The sequence below is a fragment of the Pipistrellus hanaki genome, assembly GCF_964339955.1.
Source record: "Pipistrellus hanaki genome assembly, chromosome: 4".
Classification (NCBI taxonomy): domain Eukaryota; kingdom Metazoa; phylum Chordata; class Mammalia; order Chiroptera; family Vespertilionidae; genus Pipistrellus; species Pipistrellus hanaki.
In genome coordinates this window covers 11,295,970-11,321,375 of record NC_140506.1, presented here as the reverse complement: position 1 = coordinate 11,321,375, position 25,406 = coordinate 11,295,970, and the positions used below count along the sequence as shown (strand labels likewise).

At 40.4% G+C, this 25,406-nt stretch overlaps 1 protein-coding gene across 6 annotated transcripts in view; it reads left to right on the top strand.

Moving 5' to 3' along the window:
• The window catches only part of CTNND2 (catenin delta 2), a 715,685-nt gene that overhangs the window by 615,136 nt on the left and 75,143 nt on the right, over window positions 1–25,406 (top strand). For 4 of the 6 annotated variants that reach the window (XM_084880857.1, XM_084880854.1, XM_084880853.1 and 1 more), the window contains 3 exons: window positions 5,420–5,593; window positions 13,215–13,289; window positions 14,329–14,479. In XM_084880857.1, the coding sequence (XP_084736983.1) occupies window positions 5,420–5,593; window positions 13,215–13,289; window positions 14,329–14,479 (400 nt within the window). The remainder of the gene's footprint in view (window positions 1–5,419; window positions 5,594–13,214; window positions 13,290–14,328; window positions 14,480–25,406) is intronic. The other 2 variants (XM_084880856.1, XM_084880855.1) reach the window with 1 other exon arrangement.

Here is a 25,406-nt window from a genome sequence, read left to right as displayed (position 1 = left end):
AATTTTAGCTAATTCAAAGTATAACAAACATCTGTGTACTTAAATCTCACCTGCATCCTTAATCACTTCTCAAGGATAAATTCTTAAAAGTGAAATATCTAAACCAAATGAATGTTTTTAAGGCTTTGGATACATCAGCCAACATTTACCTTAATCACTCAGCAAGAGTTGAAACACATTTTGATTTGATTTATTGTTTCTTGGTGGAGCCGTCCTTCATGATATTCCTGATGCCTTGCCTAATATTACAGGTTATTTTTCTTTCTTTGAGATAGTTTTCATTTTCCTAATTAGTAATCATCCTTTTACTTTTGCTGCTTAATACCATTTCCTTTCTCACCATCTGCTGATGTCAGCTACCGTTCATTCTTCACGGCCAGTTCCAGGAGAGTCTCATTCACCATATGCCGGGAGCTTGATGAGTCAAGAAATGGTATTTCATGTCCTCGAAGCAACAAATCACAGGAGCCTGCAAAGGTCATGGCTGCACATTTCCATGTGGTGACTCTCCTTTGCCATGCCCAGGAATGAATGAGATTCCTCTACTTCTTCTGAACCGTATAAAACATATCCTACCAGCTAAAATTGCTGCTCTTCTAATTTCAATAAGTTTACAGACTTAAAACTGTATTTCAGGTGTTTCATTTAGGTTCCTTATCTACATTTAACAATGCAACATCTGCCCATTAATAACTCCTCTGTGTCTTGTACTACTAGACCATGGCTTCTCAACCTAGCACCATTGATATTTTGAGCTGGATAATTCTCTGCTGTGGAGCTTATCCTGTGCATTGTAGGATGTTGAACAGCTGTCTAACCAGTAGATGCTGATAGCAACCCCTCCCCAGGTTGTTACAACCAAAAAAAAAAGTGTCTCTAGACATAGCCAGTTGTCTCCTTATCCTTAGGTGGTAAAATCATCCCTGTATTAGATTATCTTTGAGGGACATATCACTAAATATATAAACAAATGAGACTACAAGATTACCTGGAGGAGGTCAGGAACAGAGCCCCCTTTAAAAGGCAGGAAATGGAGAGGGCTGTGGCCCAAGTGGATGGAAAGTCAGGAGCAGAGAGAATTCCAGGTGAGCATTACTGGTGTTCCAGTGGGTTCCATCATGATGACTTGGGTGAGGGGCAGGTGAGCTCCATGATGCGGAGCAGCCTTGATGACACTCCTCTGTGAGGCACAGCCCAGGGGTCTAATTGTGCCAGTGTCTGGAGTTGGCACACTAGTAGCCTCCCTCCCACCTCTTCCTAAGGGAAAGGTGTGCCCCTTAGCAAAGATATCTCGGAGGTTTTGTTGTTTTGTTGTTTTGTTTTGTTTTGAGTGTGTTTTCCTGAAGCTTTGTTCAGAAAACACATACCCTGCCTCTGCTTAAATGCAGGTTTCTAATCTTGCAAATGCAAACCCCCTCCTATCTTCTGCAAGCCAAGCCTGGAGACAATGTGTGCCCCAGAAATACAGCTCATTGGCCATCCTCTCACCCGCATCCTTCTCTGCTCTGCACAGCTCAGCCCTCTGCAGCTGACAGCTTCTGAACAGCCCGCAGGGGAATTCAGACACCTGAGTTACCCTTTCCTTTGAAATCCCCAAGAGTCAACACAAGAATCATTATTTATTCTGGCTCTTTATAGTTGCTTGGATTTTTTTTTTTTTAATATCCATCACTTCTATTCCCTGTCTCCCTCTCCTCCACCCCATCTGAAAAAGCTGGAAGTGATAATGAAACACTGTAAAGGCAAAATCAGTTCGTAACTCTGCTGTCCAGACCAAGTCAAGCAAGAATGGCAAACTGGGATGAACTTGTGTCTAGGTCACTGCTTTTTAATGTGTTTAGTACTGACTGCAGCCTAATTCACCCAAACCCTGCATGAGAGAAAATCCCCTGACAGTGTACCTCCTGGAACCATCTCCCAGCCATCTTCTCTTCATGTGACACATGGCTTCCCCTGGGAGGAGGAGTCCGATTTAAAACAGGAATGCTTCCTATGACTGTGGAACCACTCCCTTTGCTTGCAATATCACGGGACTCTGGTTATCTCACTGAAATCTCTGAAACCTGAAAGCCTGCCCGTGTGAATTGATGGCAGTGGCCCCTCCTCGGTAGAGAAATGTAGGCAATAGAAATGCATTTTGCTGATGAAGAGGCCTTCCTGTTTGTGTTTCTAGGATGCAGCTCAGCTGTAAAAGCTCTCTTCTTTACATAGACTTGAATGGCTGACACATGCGAGGAGCGATGTGGTTTAGCATTTCTCCTGAAATGAAAAGCCTTCTCCTGATTAGGAGAGCTCTTCCCGTTTGCACCTCCCAGGACCCCCGCCCAGTGCGTTGGAGATGGCGACGGGACACGTGTAAACTCCTGCACAGGGGAGGAGCCTACGGCCTCTTGTTAATTCTCAGTCCAGTCCATAGGGCTTTGATGAATGGGAGCATTCAAGTGGTCTCGTGAGCTGCCATCCTTAAAGGACCCAGTGGACAAAGCCTCATTGTGAAGTGTGTGGACATCTTTAATTTCTAGTTTTTCAACTTTCTGATTCTTATCCCTAAGTCACATCTTTCTCTTCCTATAAGGAACAATGACTTCACTATTCCATCCTCAAGCCAACTAAGATAGAAATCTTTTAAATGGAATTTAAGCCCTAGAGGGAAGCAAAAGTACGAAAAGCAAATCATAGGAAAGCTTTTTCCTTTTTTTTTTTTTAACCCACACATTGAACGCATCCCCTCACCTATGTAATTTTCTTCTTAAGCAGACATTTCTTGCAGTGGCAGCATGTCTGTCCCTCCTTGCTTGCCCGGGACCATACCAGAAAGCACCACGTCCAAATTTCAGCAGCCCCTTGTCTTCTAAATGGGGAGCGTGTTATTCTCTTCTTTTCTAAAAAGGTTTGAGCATTACCTTCTTGGAGAGATAACACATATTCACAATTTTATACAAGTTTAGAAAGTGAGTGACATTCACTATTCACTGATTTGATTATTGACACTAGTTATACAGTCATGCATTTAAACCCAGTGGAAAAAAAGTACTGAGAATATGTTCTAGAGGGTGGCGCTATTTTGGAAGACAAATCAATCTGTTGGTTTGCTCTGTGTTCCACTGGCCACACAATCCTGCCACACACTTTCCTTGTTTTACTTCCATCCTGTGGCTAGGAGAGCACCCTGGGAGAAGCCATGGTGTAGCTAAAGGACTCTCCTGATACCAAGATTTCTTTGTCTTTGCTATGGTTACTGTCTCAGCCAACTTGAGCTGCTATAACAAAATACTGTAAAGTGGGGGCTAAACAACAGCATTCATTTATCCCAGTTCTAGAGGCTGGAAGTCCAAGATCAAGGGACCAGCAGATGTGGTGTCTTTTGAGGGCCTTTTCCTGGTTCCCAGGTGGTTGACTTCTCGCTGTGTTCTCAGGAGGCAGAAAGGGAAAACTCTGGGCCCTTCAATTTGTGATAAGGATACTAGTCCCATTGTGAGGGCTTTTGCATCTTATCTTCACCTAAACCTAATCACCTCTCAAAGCCCCGCCTCCAAACACCATCACCTTAGAGATTAGGGCCTGGACATGTGAGTCTTGGGCAGGCACAAGCATTCAGGCCGTGGTGTTCTGCATAAAACATCCTTGTGCTGTGTTTCCATCCAAAAGAGTGGGCCAGTCTCAAATAGTGAACCATGTGCACTGTGGCAAGACTGGTTCACTTACATTTTTTTAAAAAGTGTATTTAACAGTCTGTGCTGATTTCATTGATAGGCTGTGCAGAGATGCAAATTCATCTTTGAATGATTTAGAAGTGGCTTTGGTTAAAAAACAACGACATAAGAAGATTCCTTCATTGGGTGTTCTTGTTAGAAAGCTGAAATTGAGTGGCATTCTTACTAAAAATGACCTTGAATAGGATGTCCAACATTCATCTGTGGGATGTCATTCATCTCTGAGATTTAGCCTTGACTTAAACTAAGCTCTATCAGAACTTGGAAAAAGAAGGCTTGAGTTTTCAGGGTTGCTTTTTTTAAAAATAAATGATGAAATTCTTGAATTACTTATGACAGTGAAATAACTTTACATTATCTGTATCAACACTTCCTTTTTTTAATCTACAAGGATATGAAGTAAGCCTATATTTTCTTCCAGTAAAATTTTCAGACCTTATGAAGAGTCTGAAATATAGTTGTAATTTTGTATTTATACGTATATGTATATATACACACATGCACATATACTGTATATGTACAGAACATATCTATGAAAAAGCATAGTGTATTACATTTAGACTATATTTATTTTTAAGCATCATCAATAAACACAAATAAAGCAGTTAAATAACTTAGTACTTCACCCTAAAATTAAGGGTAATTTTGTTTTATTGTGATTCTTCTCAAACGTAAACATGGGAATATTTTTCTATTTATTTCATGTCTACCCTCATCATACTTGTTGCCTTTATTTCTCACAAAAGACAAAGACTATGTATAATCAAAGATCAGAATCATTAGTACAGTTTTTGATATTTTAAATAAAAGTAATACAACAAAAAATTTAAAATGTAGGAAAAATGAAAACAAACAGTTCATTAATAAGTTTTTATTTCATGATATAGGTTTTATGATGGATTTTACATGCAATAAAACACAAACCCATACCAATTTGTATACTGCTTTGTTCACTTAACTGTTAACATAATCATTTGCCCAAGTTGCTACAAGTTCTTCAAAATTATTCTTTTTAATGGCTACTTTATATGCCTTTGTGAAATAAGCCGTAATTTCTAAATTATTTATAATTAATTTTCAACCACAAAATTTTCCATTATTAGATTCAACTCAAAGCAAAGTTAACTACCAGGATTGCTATAGGATCTAGTGTGCCTATGCTATGTTAATGCATCTAATGAACCATAGCAACTTTTTTGTTTATTCTGTCTTTTGTTTGAAGCCTATAGATACAATGATAGTACTCAAAATCAAACAAGTTATATAGGAATTTATCAGAGTTCACACATATTCATAAGAAGTGAAGGCATTTGATCATTACTAACTACATTATGTCAGAGGTATGCTAACTATAAAATAAGCCACCTTGATCTACAGCCTTCTTCCCAGCCCACTCAAAATCAATCCTTCTCCCTCCTTCCTGTAGCAATGGCCTAGTATTGTTCTCAGGGAGCTTATCTATTCTTCTGCCAGTTATGTTCACTTTTGTACAAGCTCCAACCCCCTTCACCCTCCATCATAAGCTCCTGGTGGGCAGGAATGGCTCTCCTATTTTGGGAAGGCTACTGCATTACCCTACATGCAAAACATGTTCACCAAATGCTATGACACCCTGGTTTTGTTATGGTCTGTAATGTTCACAGAAGGCAATATTGGGAAGTGTGTTGGTGTTAAAGATGTTTACTCTCTTGTTTTTCTTCCTCCAGTGGGATGGAGTAGGACCTCTTCCCGACTGTGCAGAACCACCAAAAGGGATCCAGATGCTGTGGCACCCATCAATAGTCAAACCCTACCTCACACTGCTCTCTGAGTGCTCAAATGCAGACACGCTGGAAGGGGCGGCAGGCGCCCTGCAGAACTTGGCTGCAGGGAGCTGGAAGGTATGACTAGTTTGTTACCATAAAAAAAAGAAATCTGGGATTATGAGCACGACCTTAGAAAATAGCACAAGTCCAGTTTAGAGGAATGCAATTGTAATGAAGTTTTTTTTGTGTGTGTTTTTTTAATATAAAGTATTGATTTTTTTTTTTTTTTTACAGAGAGGAAGGGAGAGGGATAGAGAGCTAGAAACATCGATGAGAGAGAAACATCGACCAGCTGCCTCTTGCACACCCCCTATTGGGGATATGCCCGAAACCAATGTACATACCCTTGACTGGAATCGAACCTGGGACCTTTCAGTCCTCAGGCCGACGCTCCAACCACTGAGCCAAACCAGTTAGGGCTATTGTAATGAAGTTTTTGAGGATGTGAGAGAAAGACCAGTTAGACTAAACTGTGGGACTTAGAAAAGGTATTCCTTTGCAAAATTCTCCTTAAGGGCTCAGGGGTCCTTGAAGATCAGTACAAAGCACAGACGGCTAGATGTAAGTGTAGTCATTGAAAATGCCACGATGTGCTCTCTATTCTGCTTGTGCATCTGAGCTACTTGGTTTTCAGAGGAGACTGAGACATGCTGATGCTTTGCAAAGCACTGTCGTTGGCTAATAAGGGAGCTAATACCCAAACATCTTGTATACAAACTCATATGATTGCTGTGATGTGATATAGGTGGTCCTGTTCCCAGAGGAAAAGAAGGCCTTGAATTTTTAAATTATTGGCTTTCAGAGAGAAATAGTATTGCTAGTTATCTTTGGCAAAAATAAATATGTAATTTAAAGTAAAACAAATATGTGATTCAGAATATTAGAGTCCTTATAAACACACACTGATTGGTTTTCACAGAAAATTTCCATGAACCTCCTTTTGGGTAAGAATAGATTCACCATAACAAAGAATGCTTGAGTTTGATCACTAATTATTTCATGAGCTAACTCGCCTTAGCCTTATTGCATAAAAAAACAAGAACAAAAACAAAAACAAAAAAAACACGTAACTTCTTAGAAGAATGAGTGCATATGGGGAAAAATATAAGAGGAAGTTTGGGCATCTGCCATCCATTTTTCATTCATTTAACATTAAAGCCTCAATTTGAAATATGCATAATCACTCCTTTAACATTTTATTAAAAACAATGTTAATATAGACACATAACTACAGATAATTCTCAGAAGTTTTAATACTATAGGCACCACACATACTGGCCTCAGCATTGTCATGCAATCACACCCTCTCCTAATTATACCTTCCAACATCTGATTTCTTGTCTCCTCTCTCTCTCTCTCTCTCTCTCTCTCTCTCTCTCTCTCTCTCTCTCTCTCTCTCCCGCCCTCCCTCCCTCCCTTCCTTCCTTCATCCCTCCGTGTGTGTGTGTGTGTGTGTGTGTGTGTGTGTGTGTGAGAGAGAGAGAGAGAGAGAGAGAGAGAGATATCTTTTGTTTCCATTACTACAGTTTCGGCACTAGCACTACCTTCTCTCTCAGGTGTGACCTCCCAATTTGGGGGGCCTAGTCTTTGACAATATTTCCCAGGATCTGGCTACTGATGCCTGGAAGGCTCACCCTTCTTATTCTGAGTCTTAGGAAGGAACATATTATCCCTTTCCTCCCCTGCTCTTAGGCAACCCTAATGATGTACTGGAAGAATTTAGTTTGGGGGAGAGAAAGTGAAGTTGTCACTTGCTTTCAACCATAGAAACGTTTCAAAAGCAGAGTCACACCAGGCAGAATTCTAGAGAATAGTTTTGTATGAGTAGAAAAGAGATAACCATGGAAATCATTTCCTTGAACCAACCCTTAGATTTTTATCTCCCTCTAAATTTAGGAGGCTTTGACTCAAGTCTCAATTCAAGCATAGACTCTACCTCTTCTGGTCTTTGTGACCCTTAGGCAAATTGTAGCACCTCCTTATGTTCTCAGGTGTGTCATCTTTGAACACAGAAGATACGTTACATCATGCCATTGGATGCAAAGAGGAGATCAGGATGTCATTGACCAAGAGGTTCTCAGTATATACAGCCAAGAGCACTTAGTAGTTACAAGTCCCCACCCAGCTCCCAAGTTAGAGGACTGACCAGATAGGCATGGGAAAATGGGCTCTGGCCCATGGTCATGAGTCTAACCTGAACCACAACACCATCTAGGTAGTAGTAGCAAATCAAGTATGTCATCTTGAACCTATGATATTTTAGTGAATTATTATTTTCTTTAAGAAATATTTAGTTCTTATGACAATTTAAAAAATGGAGACATATATTTGAGGTCTAGAAGATTTTAAATGTAAGACTACAACCTCTGCTTTAAAAATTAAAATCGATGTTCCATATATTCAAAAAGTTAATTGGAACCAATGGAAACATATTAAAGATCTAAAACTTCTGAAGTTAATGGACAATGTTTGAAACAAAAATGCATGGAAATGGCAATTAACAGCATATAGACAATGCAGAAGAAAAAAATTAGTGAGCTAGAAAACATCAGTGGAAACTATACAGAATGAAACAGGAAAAAAAAAATGTACAGTGGCCTGTTGTATGTGTACTTGCCAAATGAGAAGAGAGATGAAGGAGAAAACAAAAAAAATTATTTGAAAATTTAATTATTGAAAAATTTTAAATTTAATGGAAACAGTACACTCACAGATTCAAGCAGCTTATGGGACACCAAGCACAACAAATATGAAGAAACTGTATCAAGGTACATCACAATCAAATTGTTCAAAATCAGTATAAAGAGAAAAATCTTAAAAGCAGCCAGAGGAAAAAAAAGAAATGTTACGTACTAAGAACTGCACCACATTGATATAAAAATTAAGGATCAGTGTCACCAATTATTCATCATGTATAGAAGTCTTTGCCGAACTATTAAGAATGTCCTCTAGAAAGGAATCTGGACTCTGGACACTTTAAAGGCAGAAGCCAAGGCCCACGTCTTTCTTTCTACCCCATAATCATCCCTGTGATAGAAAAGTGTAACAGGAAAACTATATTCTTTTCAGTTTCCAAACTCATCAGTGCTTTGCAGGCTGCAGATTTTGATAGCATTTCCCAATCCCACAGTTCCTGCAGGTTGAAAGTTCTGTTTAAATTACCAGGCTCTGTGTCATAACCCGGTCAGCCAGGGGAGCTGCAGAGGTATTTCTGGGTCTTTAGGTGCTTGGAGTAAGAAAATAATAAGATTAAAGATTTTATGCTATTTTGATATTCAAAAATTCTCTCCTACTTTGGATTATAAAATAAGAATTATGGGTGAAGTATACAATTTTTTCTGGTAATAATATCTTGCTGTTTTCAGTACATAAACCTGCCCATTAGTTCAGCACAGTTATCCCCAGTGTGAAATGTATCCCCACATATTGAGTAGACATTTATTTGGTAATTTTTTCCCATTACAAATAGAGACCAATAAGGAGCAGATGAAGTCAGTATCACAAAAATTATTCTGTATTTTCAATAGAGTTTAACAACTATGGCCATCAAATTTCCTTGATTTTAAAAAAAGCAAAGAGTACCTCTCATAAGCAGGCATAAAGATCTGCCTAAGAAAGGAGAGTTAATACTGTGATGGCAAAGACAAAACACAAAATGTAACTATAAGGATGCAAGAGAGGAAAACTGCCAGTGGCCATTCAATGTCTTGCATATATTCTAATAACTGATAAGCATAATGCCGATCCTCTGTAATAAAGAAAATGTTAAACTATTACTAGTAGTTTTAAAAGACAGAAATCATTTTAGAAATATTTCCATCCCAATGATTAAAGTAGAATTTTGACTCTCAGAATGGCAACCTTACTTATAAGAAGCACTAACCTCCCTTATTCTGTAACTATAGTCAAATTGAATGGTCCTCAGGCAGATCAAGGGACTGCTAAGGAATATTTGTGTATAGTTAAAAATATATGTGCTTCCATAAGAGATTTATTATAAAAATGAAAATACATGGGCAGGCATGAAATTCAATTACATTATCATCATCTGTTGTATAATTTATTAATTTACCATATTACACATAATGGTAAAAGATTATGTGGGAGGGAAGATAATCCATAGGGATGATTTGAGAAAATCTTCATTAAGCCAAACACTGATAAACTGTTATAATTTTTAAATGACTGTAAAAGAACAACTAATGCAAGAAATAAGTAAATCTTTACTTTAAAAAAAGATTTCACTTAAGAAAATAATATTAAGGAAAAGATAAAATTAGGATACACATTAGCCTCAATTTTCATATAGACAGTGTTACTATCTGAAACCTAGAGTTCCAAGAATGTGATTTTATAGCAACTGTTGAAATTTAGTGACTGTTTTTTAGTGTCCTTAACTTTTTATGACCCAAACAAAAGCAGAAATGTGAAGGTAGAACACCAGTATTTTGCATAGAGATTGCTTTTTATAGACCTCATCTTCGAAAACAATAATTACTCTTTATGGGGAGATCATGCACACTCCTTTTATGTGACAAATTGACTAGCAAACACATCTTCATAATGGCCCTAAATACTTTTTAAACTTTAAAAATCTCATTACTTGGTTTATGAGCATCAGAAAAACATAATAGCATTGTGACAGAAGCAAAGTGATAAATGTTTTTCATAGCCAGCGTGGAATTCGGTTACCTTTCCCTCTTTTACAATACAATGATGTTTTTGTCACGGAATAATAAAATTATTGGATATAGTAGGTTAAAGATTTGTAAAAATGTGACCAAATGTTCTTTGAACTCCCATTTATGGGTTATTTTTATTGTAATTGAACTTTGTAAAAACCCAGGATTTGAACTGTAGAAATACATCTGCACTTGCTATTAAGCCAAACATTTTAGATATCTTTGTTTGGTCAGCTTTTCTCCTAAAAAATGACTATTCTCAAGACTATTTTTTTCCTTATTTACTTTTAAAATAAGGTAGACTAAATAGATATTTGAATATTAATTTTTAATATTTGATGAGCTAACATAATAGTAACATAGATGTAGTGAAAACAGAATCTTCTGCCATGTGGCCCAAATGAATAAAAAATAAGAGGACACAGAAAATATGAATACTGTCACCTTCCCTAAAGACATGGTCAAACAGCCTCAAGAAGCATGCTGAATTGAGCATAGCTTAGTTGTTCTCAGGGCCAAATTGAAATGTCCAGAACTTCCATTGACAATACTCAAAGGGTCTTTACCTCAGAAGTTTAGAGGAGAGTCGAATGAGTTATTGGAACACTAAAATAATAACATGAGTTATTAGACCAAAATTAATGGGTGAATTTGCAAAGAATTATATCTATGATTGCAGATGTATATAATTTACACTTGTCTTTTTGAGATGTTGAAGAGAATGGTAGTCAAGCACACCCACTCTAGGGCAGTGTTTCCTGGGTTCAAGACCTGATGAAGCAGCTGCAGGCCGAGGGTCCTTGTCATGCCTCCCTATTCTCACCTGTAAAGTGGGAATAACACTAGTACATACATCACAGGGACGAGATGAGGATTACATAAATTAATGCATGTAAAAAAATAGAACTGTGCCTGGCATTTGGTTAGGTGTTAGATTTCTTATAGTTGAGATTATTTTTAGGGCTTATACCTCTCCTGAAATCCTCATTGGGAAAGCATTTCTGCAGGAGAAATTTGGGTCACATTTCTGGGCTGTTTTCTCCTGCACCGTTCTTTTTCTCCATCTTCTCTTTGTCATTCTTCCCCCGCCCCTTCCTACTCCTCTTCCTTCTCATCCTCTTGAATCATCAAGCATCCTCTCTTCCACTCATGGACTGTTCTCAGAAGCATCTTGGTCCATGCCTGATAGCTCACCTCTCTGTACACATATGCTCAGTGCACAGTGCTCTCATTTTGACCAAAGATTTTCACTTCAGCTACAATGGGTTATGATATACGTTTCTCTCTTGTTTATGTTTTTATGCCAATTGTTTAGATGACAAAACTCTTGGCAACCCATGCACCTCTAATCATTCACAGTGGATGATTTCAAGGCAACTGACTTCTCTTTTGGAAAACTCTATAGGAACAGCATGGTTCTATATTGAGTGTACCTAAAAACATAGCTCATACCTCATACCTCATTTCCCAACAACTTTGTCTGGTGACTTTCTCCTTTCCACCCCTAACTGGGGTTTACTCTTTTTTGATGGGTTACACTTTGATTACACATTACCTATGAGACTGGTCGATTATTTGGATGCTACTTAAAAGGCATCACTATCACGTGAAAACTTGCAACATCTTTTGAGTGAAATGTAACTAGTTTATTCTGAGTAATCTTATTCTAAACTGATATTGGGAATTTCCATGCATGTACAAAACTAAAAGTTTCAAAATAAAAGTTATTTTCTATGCAGCAATTGTAAAAAATGAGTTGAAATATGTTGTCTGGTTATCCCTTTTCACTTAAGGAGAACATACCACTGTTGACCATTTTATGATACCAAAAGGTGTATCTGTAATATTTTGGGCCATAGATAGCCTCTTTTATTTTATTTTTTTACTCTCAAATAAGTTCTCACCAAAGCTGAAGGACTCTCATTATTTTCAAAACATCAAATCATCTTTCCATTTCACGTGGGCAAGATATAATAGCTGGACTTCTAAGATGATACAATCACAAACTTCTCTTCTTGGCTCATTTCAAATATGGCCAAGTTCTTATCTATCAATGTTTGGAAGGATGGAAGGGAGAGCAAGGCAGTGTCTGGGAGACTGAGAACAGTGATTAGGGGAGAGAAAATGAGATGCTGGCAGAGGAGGGAAAATTGTCAGCATCATAAAGAGAAGCAGATTTGGAGTAACAGGACTGGGAGTGAGGGACACAGATGACCCTGATAAGCAGGTTACTTAACAACTTTGTACTTCGATTTCCTCATCTACAAATATGAATACTGTCACCACCCAGCGTCTTGGGGAATTAGAAGAGGTCGCTAATGTACATCCAGCATCCCGAACTGGAATGAGGTGTGCCAGGGAAGAGGCCATGTCTAGGGCCCATGCATCAGCCTGCCCAAGTTCCCAAGAACATTGCCACTCTCTCCCAAAGGGCCAGCATATCTCCCCAGTATAAAATCAATTGTTGATGTTCATCGCACAATTGGTAAACATTGAGCCTACATTCTGATTTCCATTTTCTTCCTTTCTCTCAGCTCCCTTCTTAGTTTTAAGGATGAACCCAATAATGCATGCACTGCATAAGCTCATGTTTCCCTGGTCCCTGGAGAGCAGCGGGTTACAAGTATAGTGGAGGTGGTAGATGAAAATCGTGTCTCAGCATTTCAAATTGAGAATAAAATTTCTGGAGAATATGAAGGAGGTTCTGTACTATGTTCACAGAGCACATCCCTCCAAATTCCAAGAAACGGCTTTCAAACCTGAATGTTTTTCCATGTCTAAGACTCCCTGATCACCCATTTTGCTGCTCCCTGAGAGCAGGTCTGTGAAATAGTTGATCGAAATCAAGAGATGCTTTAGTGATTCTAGCTGCTTCCCATCCCCTCAGGCTTCCTGGAGTGGGGGCAAGGGAAAGATTATGGGAGAGTTGATGGTGACAAGAAACTATGTGAATGTGACTTCTAACATAGGATGGGATGAAGTTGTGTGTTTTTTTAATCTCATATTTCATGCAGGGCTGGGCTGAGGATGTGGCAGGCATGGCATATGCCCTACGTTCACTACCAGAGGGGGCTCCCTGCCTGCCACAGGTGAGAGCCAGCTCTGGGGTATCTGCCCCAATGGGGAAGGGGGGTGGAGGGGCATGGAGGGAGGGTTGGGGATTTTGTTCCACCTTTGGTGGTCCCCTAGAGGTCTCAATCACAGAATCCAAAACTTCCTGTCATGAATGTCATTTTCTTATATCCTAAATGAAAATGTGACTGATTGAATCCTATATGGGTTGGTTTTTATAGTGCACGCTCTTCTTTGGAACACGGTAAAATAGTATAAAGTGTATATGCAAATGTCTGAAGAATCTGGGCCTTCCTGCATTCTGTGACATGGCTTGGAATGCTTTATCATTCTGAATATTGAAAGTACATTTCAATAATAAGATTAGGTGTGCTTCATTAAAATAGATAATCACCAACCCAAAACAAATTATGTATCTTAAATTATAAATTACACATGGAACTATGGCCCTAGACACAACACATTTTGATCTAATTTTTTTTTTAGTTTATAATTTTTACTATTGATTTTATTTACCTCTTCTCACCCCTACCTTTTCTGACTTATTTAATGTTTATTTTTCAGCAAAGAACTTATTGATGATATGTTTGGCAACTCATCTCTGTGCCCTACCTCCAAATTAAATCTCTGTTTTTAAACCAATCACCTGCACTCAATCTCATTTTTCTACGTTTCGCAGGGCTCATTTTATTATGCCTCTTAATGTCAGTAGCCCCCTTTCTGTCCCAAACCTTCACATCTCAAAACATCAAATTTACACATCATGCAAATGGCTACAAATGTCTTTCCAATCTAAGGAAAGGAAACACTGGTACCAAAGAAGCAAAATGTGACTAGCTGACTCGCACCCTGAAACCTTTACCATATGTTGAAGGCAAAATATAACATGAAAACATTTAAATGCATGTCTAACCTATTCAACCTATTTTACAACTAGGTTTTGATAATCCAACCTTTTTGGTTCGTGAAAAGGACAGTCCGAAAACCTGTACGTGCTATTTGCTCCTAGGATTTGCCTCCTCCATTCCTAAGGTCTTTGCCTTAATCTTTTCACAGTGGTCAGTGTACATCCGAGCCGCTGTCCGGAAAGAGAAAGGCCTGCCCATCCTTGTGGAGCTGCTCCGAATAGATAACGACCGTGTGGTGTGCGCAGTGGCCACGGCACTCCGGAACATGGCCCTGGACGTCCGAAATAAGGAGCTCATTGGTATGTTCCCTCCGATTCTCTCAGTGTCTCAGTTTTTCAATGAAAATATTTCCTGGCAGGGTCCATGTGGTTGAATCTACTCGCAGAACATAGGTGCATGCAGAAATAGTGCACTTATTAGGGGCCACGTTTTTTCCTAGTTCTCCTAGCTTAAATCCGAGGACCCGAATTATCTTTTAGAATTCAGAGGAAAATGCAGTATTTGTTGGCATTTCTAATCCTTGCAAATTAAAAACTATGTTCAGCACTAGATACCATCTTTTTGATCCTTTAAATCCCTGTTAAGCTTTGTTTTCCATGTGGTGAACAGGAATTGTAATGGTATCCACCCCACTTAGCTTCTCCTCTCGAATTTGTCACTTATTTTGAATGAGAACATACTGGCTATTTTATCTTATTGTTTACTGAATCCTCTTTCTTTAATTTGGTATTCAAGAAATAGGGAGGGTCTTTTATTAATGAACAGTAAAGAGATCAGACATTCGTCTAGATATTCAACAAATGTATATCATAACCTTCATTGCCTGAGGCCTGTTCAAGGTCCAGAGATTATTACATCAATGAGCAAAGCAGACAGGAAGCCTGTCCTTGTGGAGTTTACATCGGGAGAGCAGAGATGTACCATAAACAAGATGCACACATGGATCCCATTGTTGTTAGGAACATTCTAGGGGGGAAATGGACCTGGATAAAGGAGACAGTAATGTTAGGTTGCCATTTTTTAAACTGTAGTTAAATTCATATAACATACAATTAACCATTTTAAAGTATACCACTGGTACCGAATTCCAAAACTTTGTCATCGCCCTGAGGAAAACCCTGTACCCATTGAGTAGTTACCCCCACTTTCTCCTCCTCCAGTTGCTGGCACTCTCCAATGTGTGCTCTGTTTCTATGGATTTTCCTATTGAGGAAGTTTCATGTGATGGGATCATAGACTATGTGAGCTTTTGTGTTGGCTTCTTTTACTTAGCATAAGGAGTTGTGATTTTAAATGGGATGTCAAGCTCAGGATAGGAGTTGTTGGGAAGGTGACATCTGAGCCAGGACTTGAATGAGGAAAGACTCATTCCAAGACATGTGGATATTTGGGGGGGTAAAACATCTACATTGAAGGGCTGCCTCTGTGGAAGGCCTCCTAGAAGAGCTGGAAGCAAGCCAGAGGCTTCAAGGCCTTCATGGGACCTGGTGTGCCTGAGGCAGTGAGTGACAGGGGCCCAGCTGGAGAGGCCTCCTTGTCCCTCCTTTTACAGTGGGAGGATGGGAGGCCAAGGACGATAGATGCCTAGAGAACTGAGGAACCACAGAGACCTACCTGGGAAGAGACACAAGTCTACCAAAGACCATCTTTCTAATGTAGGCATCTTGGATTAAAGAGATCATCCCAGAAGGCTCATTGGTCAGTCAGTGCACAGCAGGAAGCCTGATAAGACTGAATGCCGTAATAGGTGTCAATGAAGGTCAAGCAGCAGGGAGCTGGACTACCCCCATGCCAAAGGCTCAGGGTATTTAGCCTCTGGGAATCTGGGAGAAAGCAGGTAGGTGAGTGGGCCAAAGGGCAAGATTTTATTTCTGGGGCAGTTGGACTACTAGGTGTGGATCCAAATTTCATACATACACAGATTTTACATAAATACATAGGTTCATTTTTGCTATTCAAATTCCTGAGCGTGGCACACTAGGCCCTTTGCAATTTTTTTGCTGCCATTTCATAATACCCATTATATCTTCCAATAAACATCAAATTTGTGCAGTGTGCATTTATTTACAAGGAAACCAGACTTCAAAACACATACAATGATTTGTTATACTTGCAGTACATCATAAAGCATGAAACAAACATAATTTGATGTTTATGTTTGAATTGAATTTAAATATTATTTGTGCATTTTGTAAAGTACTAAAACTAGGCCATTAGCTCAAAAGGTCAAGATACTCCCTCCCTGCCTGCTTTCCTTTTCTGTACATAGTTGTTTCCGATAAAATCCCACTGCTCCTCTAGAAAATGAAGGAAAAATCAATAGCTAATCAGTCTACTGCCTGGATACTCTCCACTCGGTATTGTGAGTTTGCGTGTTTTATTTCTCCTGGTGGATTAAAATGTAACAAAATGGGGAACTATTAATTGGTTTTCTAGCTTCCAGGCATCCCTTCTTCCTTGGAAGCCAGTTATCTAGCGCTCTGTCTGAGGCAGGAACATTTGGAGCTCCATATTGCCCATGTTCAATTAAGCCTTTACTATCTAATGTCACCAGACAGGAACAGGAGCCAATCACTTAAAAATAGGAGTGAAAATATCTCAGTCACAGGCTTTATGGAATCAATGGCATTTTTCTTGAATTAAAAAAAAAAAAAAAAAAAAAAAGCAGAATTTAACACACACCATTTAAAATTTTTAAAAACACACCATTGTATTCTATCTAGGAGAAAAGAAAGACCTTTGCTAATTCTCTTACTTTAAATAATGTATCAAAGTGGTGAATTTATAGAAAAATGCTACATAGAACTTTACATACTGAAAGGGAAGTGGCAATGATTTTGAACCAAGAACAAAGCAATAAACTTCTGCATCTTCTCTTTTCTACAAAATCTCACTCAAAGCTTTGGTGGCCTTCCATAATTTCATGGTGTTGAAAATCATCTATATTCTGACAACTCCCAAATAGATATCTCTAGTATGAATCCCACATCTTTGGGTCCAACTGTCTGTCTAATATCTCCACTGGATATCTAACAGGCATTTCAAGTTTAACATCTCCTTATCTTTTCCCCAAGCTCGATCCTTCCACAGTCTCCCCACAACAGTGAATGGCAATTTGTCTTTGCAGTGTTCCAGGCCAGGCACCTTACACACCTTTGAACTCCTCACCCTTCATATCCAATCCATCAACAAATCTGGTCTTCCTTCTGTGTTTTCTCAGAATCTGACACTTCTCACCTTCATTGCTTTTCTCCCACCTCCCATCATCTCTCAGCTGGTTTATTACCATGGCCATCTACCTGGTCTCCCTGCCCACCCTTTTTTAAAAATGTGTTTTTATTGATTTCAGAGAGAGGAAAGAAGAGGAAGAGATAAAACATCAATTATGAGAGAGAATCATCAATCAGCTGCCTCCTACAAGCCCCCTACTGGGGATTGAGCCTACAACCCAGGCATGTGCTCTGACCAGGAATCAAACCGTGATCTCCCAGGTCATAGGTCGATGCTCAACCACTGAGCCACACCAGCTGGGCCTGGTCTCCCTGCTTCTACACTTGCCTCCTACAGCTACTCTCAATGCAGAAACCAGAGTGTCCTGTTAAAACCTTAGAGCAGGTCATTTCTCCACTCAGAACTCCCAATAGCTCCTTATCTCTCTCACTGTAAAACGAAGGCTTTTACAGCAAACACAACTCTATACGATGCAGCTTGCTGTCTGTCCCTCTCTAATCTCACCCTCTCACCTCCCTGTCACTAACTTTACTGAGGCCACTGGGTCACTATGGTTCCCATAGAACATGAGCACAGTCCTGCCTCGGGCCTTTGAACTTGGCTGTTTCCTCTGGCTAGAATCCTCTTCCTCCAGGGGCCGCTGTGCCTCAGTTCTCATCCCATTCAGGTCTTTACTCAAGTTTCAGTTTCCCAGCAGAACTTTTTCTGGACTCCAGTTCATTCTACCACCAGCTCTTCTTCTCCCTGCTTTATTTTTCTCCACAGCTCTGATTACCTTCCAATATACAGCATATTATGTATTTACCTGGTTACCTGGCCATGCCCCACACTGGGATGGAAGCCCGTGAAGGGCAGAAAAGTCTGTCTCATTTGCTCACTGATGTAGCCCACGTGCCTAGAGCAGCCCTCGATCCACAGTAGGAACATCACAAATATTTGCCAAATGACTGAACTAAATATTTTCCTATCTGACCATCATTTTGAATTGAATTCCAGATCAGCAAAGCATTAAGTAAGCAACTTAAATAAAACAACCAAAGAAAATGATTTTATACTAATAAAGAAAATCATCCAAAAGCAAGTTCATTTTCCTACCAAGGTTTACCAGACGTATGCAGGTGCTCTGGAGTCAGAAGGAATCCAGTTCCTCCCATCACTGGTTCTGGGGGTTTGTTTTAAATTATAATTTTCCTTAGATCATTCTTTTAGTTTGAGGTGGAGAGAGGAGCTGCTACCACACTCAGGTCAGCGAATGGTTTATCTTCCTTCCACTCTGTTATCAGGAAAACTCCAGATAAGCTATTGAACAACCATTACCTTACCTCATCAGCTCTAATGAGGATCATTTAGTAGCACCAAAAGGAACATCACACTCTGCCTCTCCCATGTCCCACTCAGGCTGTTCCCATGCTCCTGAGATGTCCCTGCCACCAGGCGGGCAGAGAATCTGTAGCTAGGTCTTTGTGTTCTGAGTGACTTGGTGCAGTCATCCGGCTTAATGAACATCCATACATTTTTTTGTAATCTTCTGAAAATATTAATGATCCTTCCAAGTGTCACTTCATCATTCAAAAAGGTACTTATTATTTTTTTAATTAATAGTAATAATTTACTTCAGTGAAAAGAGAAAACAACTTTATATCACTTTAACCAGTCTGCAAATTGCCCAACATGTCAGCAGGTTGACAGTTCCCGATGAAGATAGTAGATATCTATTTTAGCCAAATCCACCCCCTACTCTGCCAACAAAACAAGCCAAATAAGACTCCAAGAAAAAAATTAAAAATACAGCACATACTAGTATAAATACTAGAGAGGGGAGATTCTAGCACTTGGCCAAGATTGTTCCTTAATCCATGGCTACTCATCCATGGCAAATAACTCTGAAGAGAGCTATTTCCTATGAGCTGTTCTGTTTTGCTGCATTTCCAGGCAGCACAGAAAATCAAACGGCTGTATCAAAATAGTTAGAACCCAGGCACCACACGTGTGTGTTTCCCAGTAAGTAAGGTTATCTGTACCGTGAATGCTTTGGTGTCATATGGGAGGCGCTGTCCACGCTCCTCCCAAACTCCCTCTTATCTCTAACTACGCTTTTCATGAATTCTTCAGCCACACCAGTGTCTGCACCATCATTCTCCCTTGCACACCTTTGGCTGCAGCTGTTTCTTCCTTGGCACTCTCCTTCACAGTCTCTGCTCTCTGACCTCCACCCATCACTCAGTGCCCAGCACAAGGTGGCCTTCCCACTGAGGGCTGCTCTTTGAACTCAGAGTGGGGATAGTTAGCACCTACTTGATTAAAAAAATCTTTTCATTCATCTTAGGTTTCCATTGTGTAGTTTTATTCTTGTATTGTCTTTTACTGTATTTGCATGCATCACAACTGCTCACAGTGACTTAATAAGCAGGGCTCTGGTACCCTATTTATTTTTATGTCCTACAGTGTCTAGTGATGTTGCTACACCTGTAACAGGCACTCAGGACATATGTGCTATCATAATTCACTGGGGGGGGGGGGTGAATAACAAGGGTTAATGATTCTGAAGAATGGATCTAGGGGAGGTTCGGGGAACCCCACATGAAGAGAGGAAGGCATGGAGGGGTATCTGTTCAGCTTCTTCCCACAGCATCCAGGGAGTGGAGGAAAGAGGGACAACTTAGGAAATCACTGAAATCCAGGCCTCTACTCACACAGCTCGTTCTCTGCCGTGTTGGAAGGGCTTTGAGACAGGGGTAGGAAATAGTAAGGCTTTCTTCTGTGTGTCTCAATCTTTGCCAAAGATTGGCAGAGCTGCTGCTCCCTGCGGATGGTATTGGCAGAGCTAACTGAGCAGCCTTCCTTCACTTCCATGGGTGGTGGCTGCTCGCCACACTTTCTGGTAGGCAGCCAGGGCTGGGATGCTGAAGCATCCTCTCCACACCCACACTTAGCCCCGGGCAGAGAAGGGCCTTCCCTGCCAGGTGGACCCAGCCTGCCTCAGTTTGCATGACTCTCTCTGTCTCTGTTCCCATTTGGATGGTTGAGTCTCCACATTTGGAAGGACCTATAAGAACCCTTCCTTGATGCCCCTACACATTCATGTTATATGATCTATTCTTCCCATTTGCCTGACCTTTTCACACTGACAGCTAGCTGAGCCTCTGTCCAGGCAATAAATACCTTCTTGGTCCATTCCAGTCTCAAAGGGAACACCACACAGAGCCTGACTCCCTGGGGTGAGGGAGGGGCTGTTTTCTAGGGGAGTCAGCTGGCTCCTAAACACAGCTAATCCCCCCCAGGAGAGATAAAAGATAAAGGTGCCCCAAATCTCCAGGTGTACCTAGCAGTGCCCATCTCATACTTTCCCACACTAGTGAATCATGAACAAAATAAGGGTGGTTTTGACCTGGGAATTAGTTGTGATTTAAGCAGTAAATCCAGTGCTAGTTCTCTCTCCTCACAAGGGTTTCAATCATCCCTTTCATTCATTCTGGGAGTACGGGGTTAGAGGGATGGAGGGCATTCCCAGCTCTTGCTACAATCTGTTTTAAATATTCAGATGAAAGATTCCATCTGGCCATCCTACAGACAATGATTGCTGGTTATATTTAAAGGGCAATGTTCTTTAATAAACAAATCTTAATAAATAAATGTTCTTAAATATAAATGAGTAGTCTTGAAGTGAAAATAAAGACTGTACAAAGGAAATAAATGTTGGCAGTACAATGACAGTTACCCATCCTGTCCCCCATGCCACCCTCACACATCCCATATTTTTATTTAGTGGGAAGTATATTTTTTTCTTTGGAAAAATGGAGGGGGAAAGCCTTCATTGTATCTGCTCTGTTCTGAATGTTATATTGCTTTGTAAGCATTCTCTCTTTAAAAAAAAATAATTTTTTTTTCAATTGCAGTTGGCATACAACATTATATTAGTTTTAGGTATACAACCCAGTGATTAGACATTTATATAACTTACAAAATGATCACCCTGATAAACCTAGTACCCACTTGGGACCTTTCATGGTTATTACAATATTATTGACTATATTCCCTATGCTGTACTTTACATCCCCATGACTATTCTGTAATTAACAATTTGTATTTCCTAATTCCTTCATCTTTTTCACCAATCCACCCAACTTCTCTCATATGGCAACTGTCAAAATATTCTCTATCTATGAGTCTGTTTCTGTCCTGTTTGTTCATTTATTTTGTTTCTTAGATTCCATCTCTAAGTGAAATCATATATTATTTGTCTTCCTCTGTCTGAGTTATTTCACTTAGCATAATATCCTCAAAGTCCATCCATGTGTTGCAGATACAAGATTTTTTTCTTTTTATGCTGAATCATATTCCACTGTATATATGCACCAAGCATTCTCTTTCACTTAGTGTTCTCACAACTGCATATCCATGGAATTCTAGGCCTATAAATACTGATCTTCATCCAAACTTCAGGATACATTTTTACTCATCTCCAGTGTGTTTTTTTGGGAATAAAGTGATGCCACCATCATCTTATAGCAGCATTCCAAATGCTACTTAGCAAGTAATTTCTCAAAATTTTGTCTAAATTCCTCAGCCTGAGATTAAAATGCATTCCAATCATCATCCTTTGTGAACTCAGAATATTACTTTGCAGCCACAGTGTCTCCTAGCAAAACAAGGAAATGGGGGGCTCTAATAATGTATGGCACACCCATCAGTTAAAATATAGACATGTGTGTGTTTTGTTATTGTCTCATCCCCCATTCTGGAGAGCAGACCTCTCCCAGGCCACTCATCACATAGCACTGTGGGCACCTTCTCTAGCTATCTTATTGACCCCGGGCACCTTCTCTGCCACTCATCACATAGCATTGTGGGCACCTTCTCTAGCTATCTTATTGACCCCGGGCATCTTCTCTACCTGTCCTGTTGACTCTGGACACCTTCTCTACCTGTCCTGTTGATCCTGGGCACCTTCTCTACCTGTCCTGTTGACTCTTGGCACCTTCTCTACCTGTCCTATTGACTCTGGGCATCTTTTGTACCTGTCCATTGATCCTGGGCATCTTCTCTACCTGTCCTGTTGACTCTTGGCACCTTCTCTACCTGTCCTGTTGACCCTGGGCACCTTCTCTACCTGTCCTGTTGACTTTGGGCATCTTTTGTACCTGTCCATTGATCCTGGGCATCTTCTCTACCTGTCCTGTTGACCCTGGGCACCTTCTCTACCTGTTCTGTTGATCCTGGGCACCTTCTATACCTATCTTGTTGACCCTTGGAACAAAGTCCCACCTGTGCCCGGAGACAAATTGAGGTTCTGGAATGTTTCTCAGAGTATCCCAGGGAAGCTGTATGTTTTTTTATTCCTAAGAATATGAAAGCTTCACTTTATTAATTTAGTTTGAAGACCTTTTGATGACATACCTTCTCTGCTTTTCAAAACATGTTTCTTCAGACCCTAGCAGATGCTATTTTAATTGAAACACATGAAATTTCAATTAGTATTTTAAAAAGAAGCCTACTTTCCAAGGCAAGCTGATGCATTGGAGCACTCTTTGCCAGCCCACTCTAATAACTGGATTTTACAAACCAAATTGGGGGTGGTGGCAAAGCTGTGCGCTTTGGCCAAAACTTGGTATCTTCAGATTAAGTTCCTATGTTCAAGCTCTTATCTCCCCAAACCAGGAACCTAATCTCATGAATGCTGCCTCCCTTTCCTATGCAGCCATGGGTTCTTGTTAATTAACTTCAGCCACCTGTTGGAGAATTTTGGCAGCTGGCTCTGGCAGATAAAAATTCCTTGGGAAGGGTACTTGTAAAAAAAAAAATTGAGAGCCAATAATTATTTTATTAAATGGGACAATTGTTCACCCCTCGGAAGTACTCCATCTGGGGAAAAGGTGAAACTGAGAGATTTCCAGTTGATTCGGAGTCAGGACTTTTTAAATATCTCAAAAAAAGAGAGAGGAAAAACAAAGCAAAACACGACTTACTTTAACTTGACTTTTAGGTATTCATTTTATGCCCGATCAAGCAGTTTCAGAAGAAAAGCTTTAGAGAGAAGAAGGTGTGAGAAATGAAATACGCCAAATCTTGAGATTCTAAAAATAGAAGAGAGGTTTTTAGCAGGATGATGTTTTTAAATTGTATTCCTTCTACGTGTTGACTGCCATCTTCCCGCCTGGCCAAACAAACAAAACTTGTAATTGTGGGAAGAAATGGTTCTTTTCACTCTCTGATACTCAAAATAATGGATTAGAAAGTAATTGAAAAGTTTACAGGATACTCCTTCTGCTACTTAGGCTTACATTTGGTTAAACGCATTATACTGGATCTTGAGGAATTACAGGGCAGGCAAGGATGGCCGTATTCCGGGGTTCTGCTTAAAAAGGGGTGCAGGCTGACATCATAAATTGAATGGGCCAGTGGTTCTATCCTAGAGGACACCTGAGGCAGAAACAGGAGTAGAGGAGGCATGACAAACCCAGGCAAGAGGCCAGGGAACCAGGAGCAGATGGAGGCCTGAAGGTCCAGCCCCCTGGCATCCAGGCCCCTCGAGGCAGGTAGCAGGACCTGACCTATGAAATGGCATGAGCAGCAAGAGCATATTTTTCTCTTGAGAGAAAGAAGCTGGTCTATTCATCAGGCCAGACTTAAGTCAGAGATTTGGGGTAGGAGGAGAGATAGCCAGCTCTTGACAGCTTCTCAGAAAAATATCCTGAAAGTTCTTTCAAGAAACGTAGTTGAAACTCAAGAGTTTCTTCTCTTATAACCAAGACACTTCATGAAAATGTATTGTCAGGAAAGCCTGTTTTTCCAATTCAGAATGAAAATTCCCTATTCATTTTTGTATATTGTAATGCCTTTAAACAATGTCAGTGAGGAGAGAATCCAAGATGGCTGCTCGGGTAGGCAACTAGCCGCAGCCGCACACAACAATTTCAATAAAATACAACTAAAATATAAAATGGACATTACCCAGAACTACAGGAAAGTCGACTGACTGGAAATCCTACAACAAGAAACAAGGAGAAAACCAGAAGGAAGCGCGGAGGAGCTGTAAAAGCCCAAGGTACGGAGACACGGGGCGCGCGCTGAGAGGACGGAGCCCGAGAGGAGGGAGGCCGAGTGCCTGGCTGGCGTTCCCAAGCGGGAAGCAGAGAAAAGCTCCGATTGTACTGGGCCCAGCTCCAACTGCTCTGAACCCCAATTCTAGGCCAGACCCTGGGGACCCAGGCTCACCCATAGGGAGCTGGGCTATAAGGTGGAACCCCAGGGAACGGCGAGAGGAGGTCCCGGAGGCACACACAGTGCGCGCAGAGAAGAGCCGGCCAGCTGTGCCGCGGGATTGCCCTGACAGGAAGGAGACAGGGGCTCCAGACTGCTCTGAACGCCACCTCCAACTCCACTTCCAACTGAACTGAACCCCAATACCGGACTCATTGGGGGAGAGCATAGACAGTTTGGCAGCAGGCGAAAATCAAGGGCACCTTTCTCTCAGAGGCGCTTGCAACAAGTACTGAAGGACCCGCATAGGGCGGGGCTGACGGAAGCCAAGGCTGTAGGCTCCACCCTGAAACCCTGCCCCATCAGGAAAGCTGCCTGCGAAAATGCCTAAACCAAATAGATCACAAATGAAAGAAATGGAGGACAAAAAGCGACTGGATATAGAGTTCAAAACCACACTTATAAGGTTTTTCAAGAGTCTCCTAGAAAAGGCCGATAAAATAAATGAAACCTATGAGGATATGAAAAGGGATCAACAAGAAATGATAAGGGATCAGCAAGAAATAAAGAATACATTGTCTGAAATAAAAAATATTTTACAGAGTCCTAAAAACAGAATAGAAGATCGCAAGAATCAAGTCAAAGATTTGGAACATAAAGAGCCAGAAGACACTCCACTGCAGAAGCTAGAAGGCAAGAGAATCCAGAAAATTGAAGATGATGTAAGAAACCTCTGGGACAACTTCAAACGATCCAACATCAGAATTATGGGGGTCCCAGAAGATGAGAGAGAGC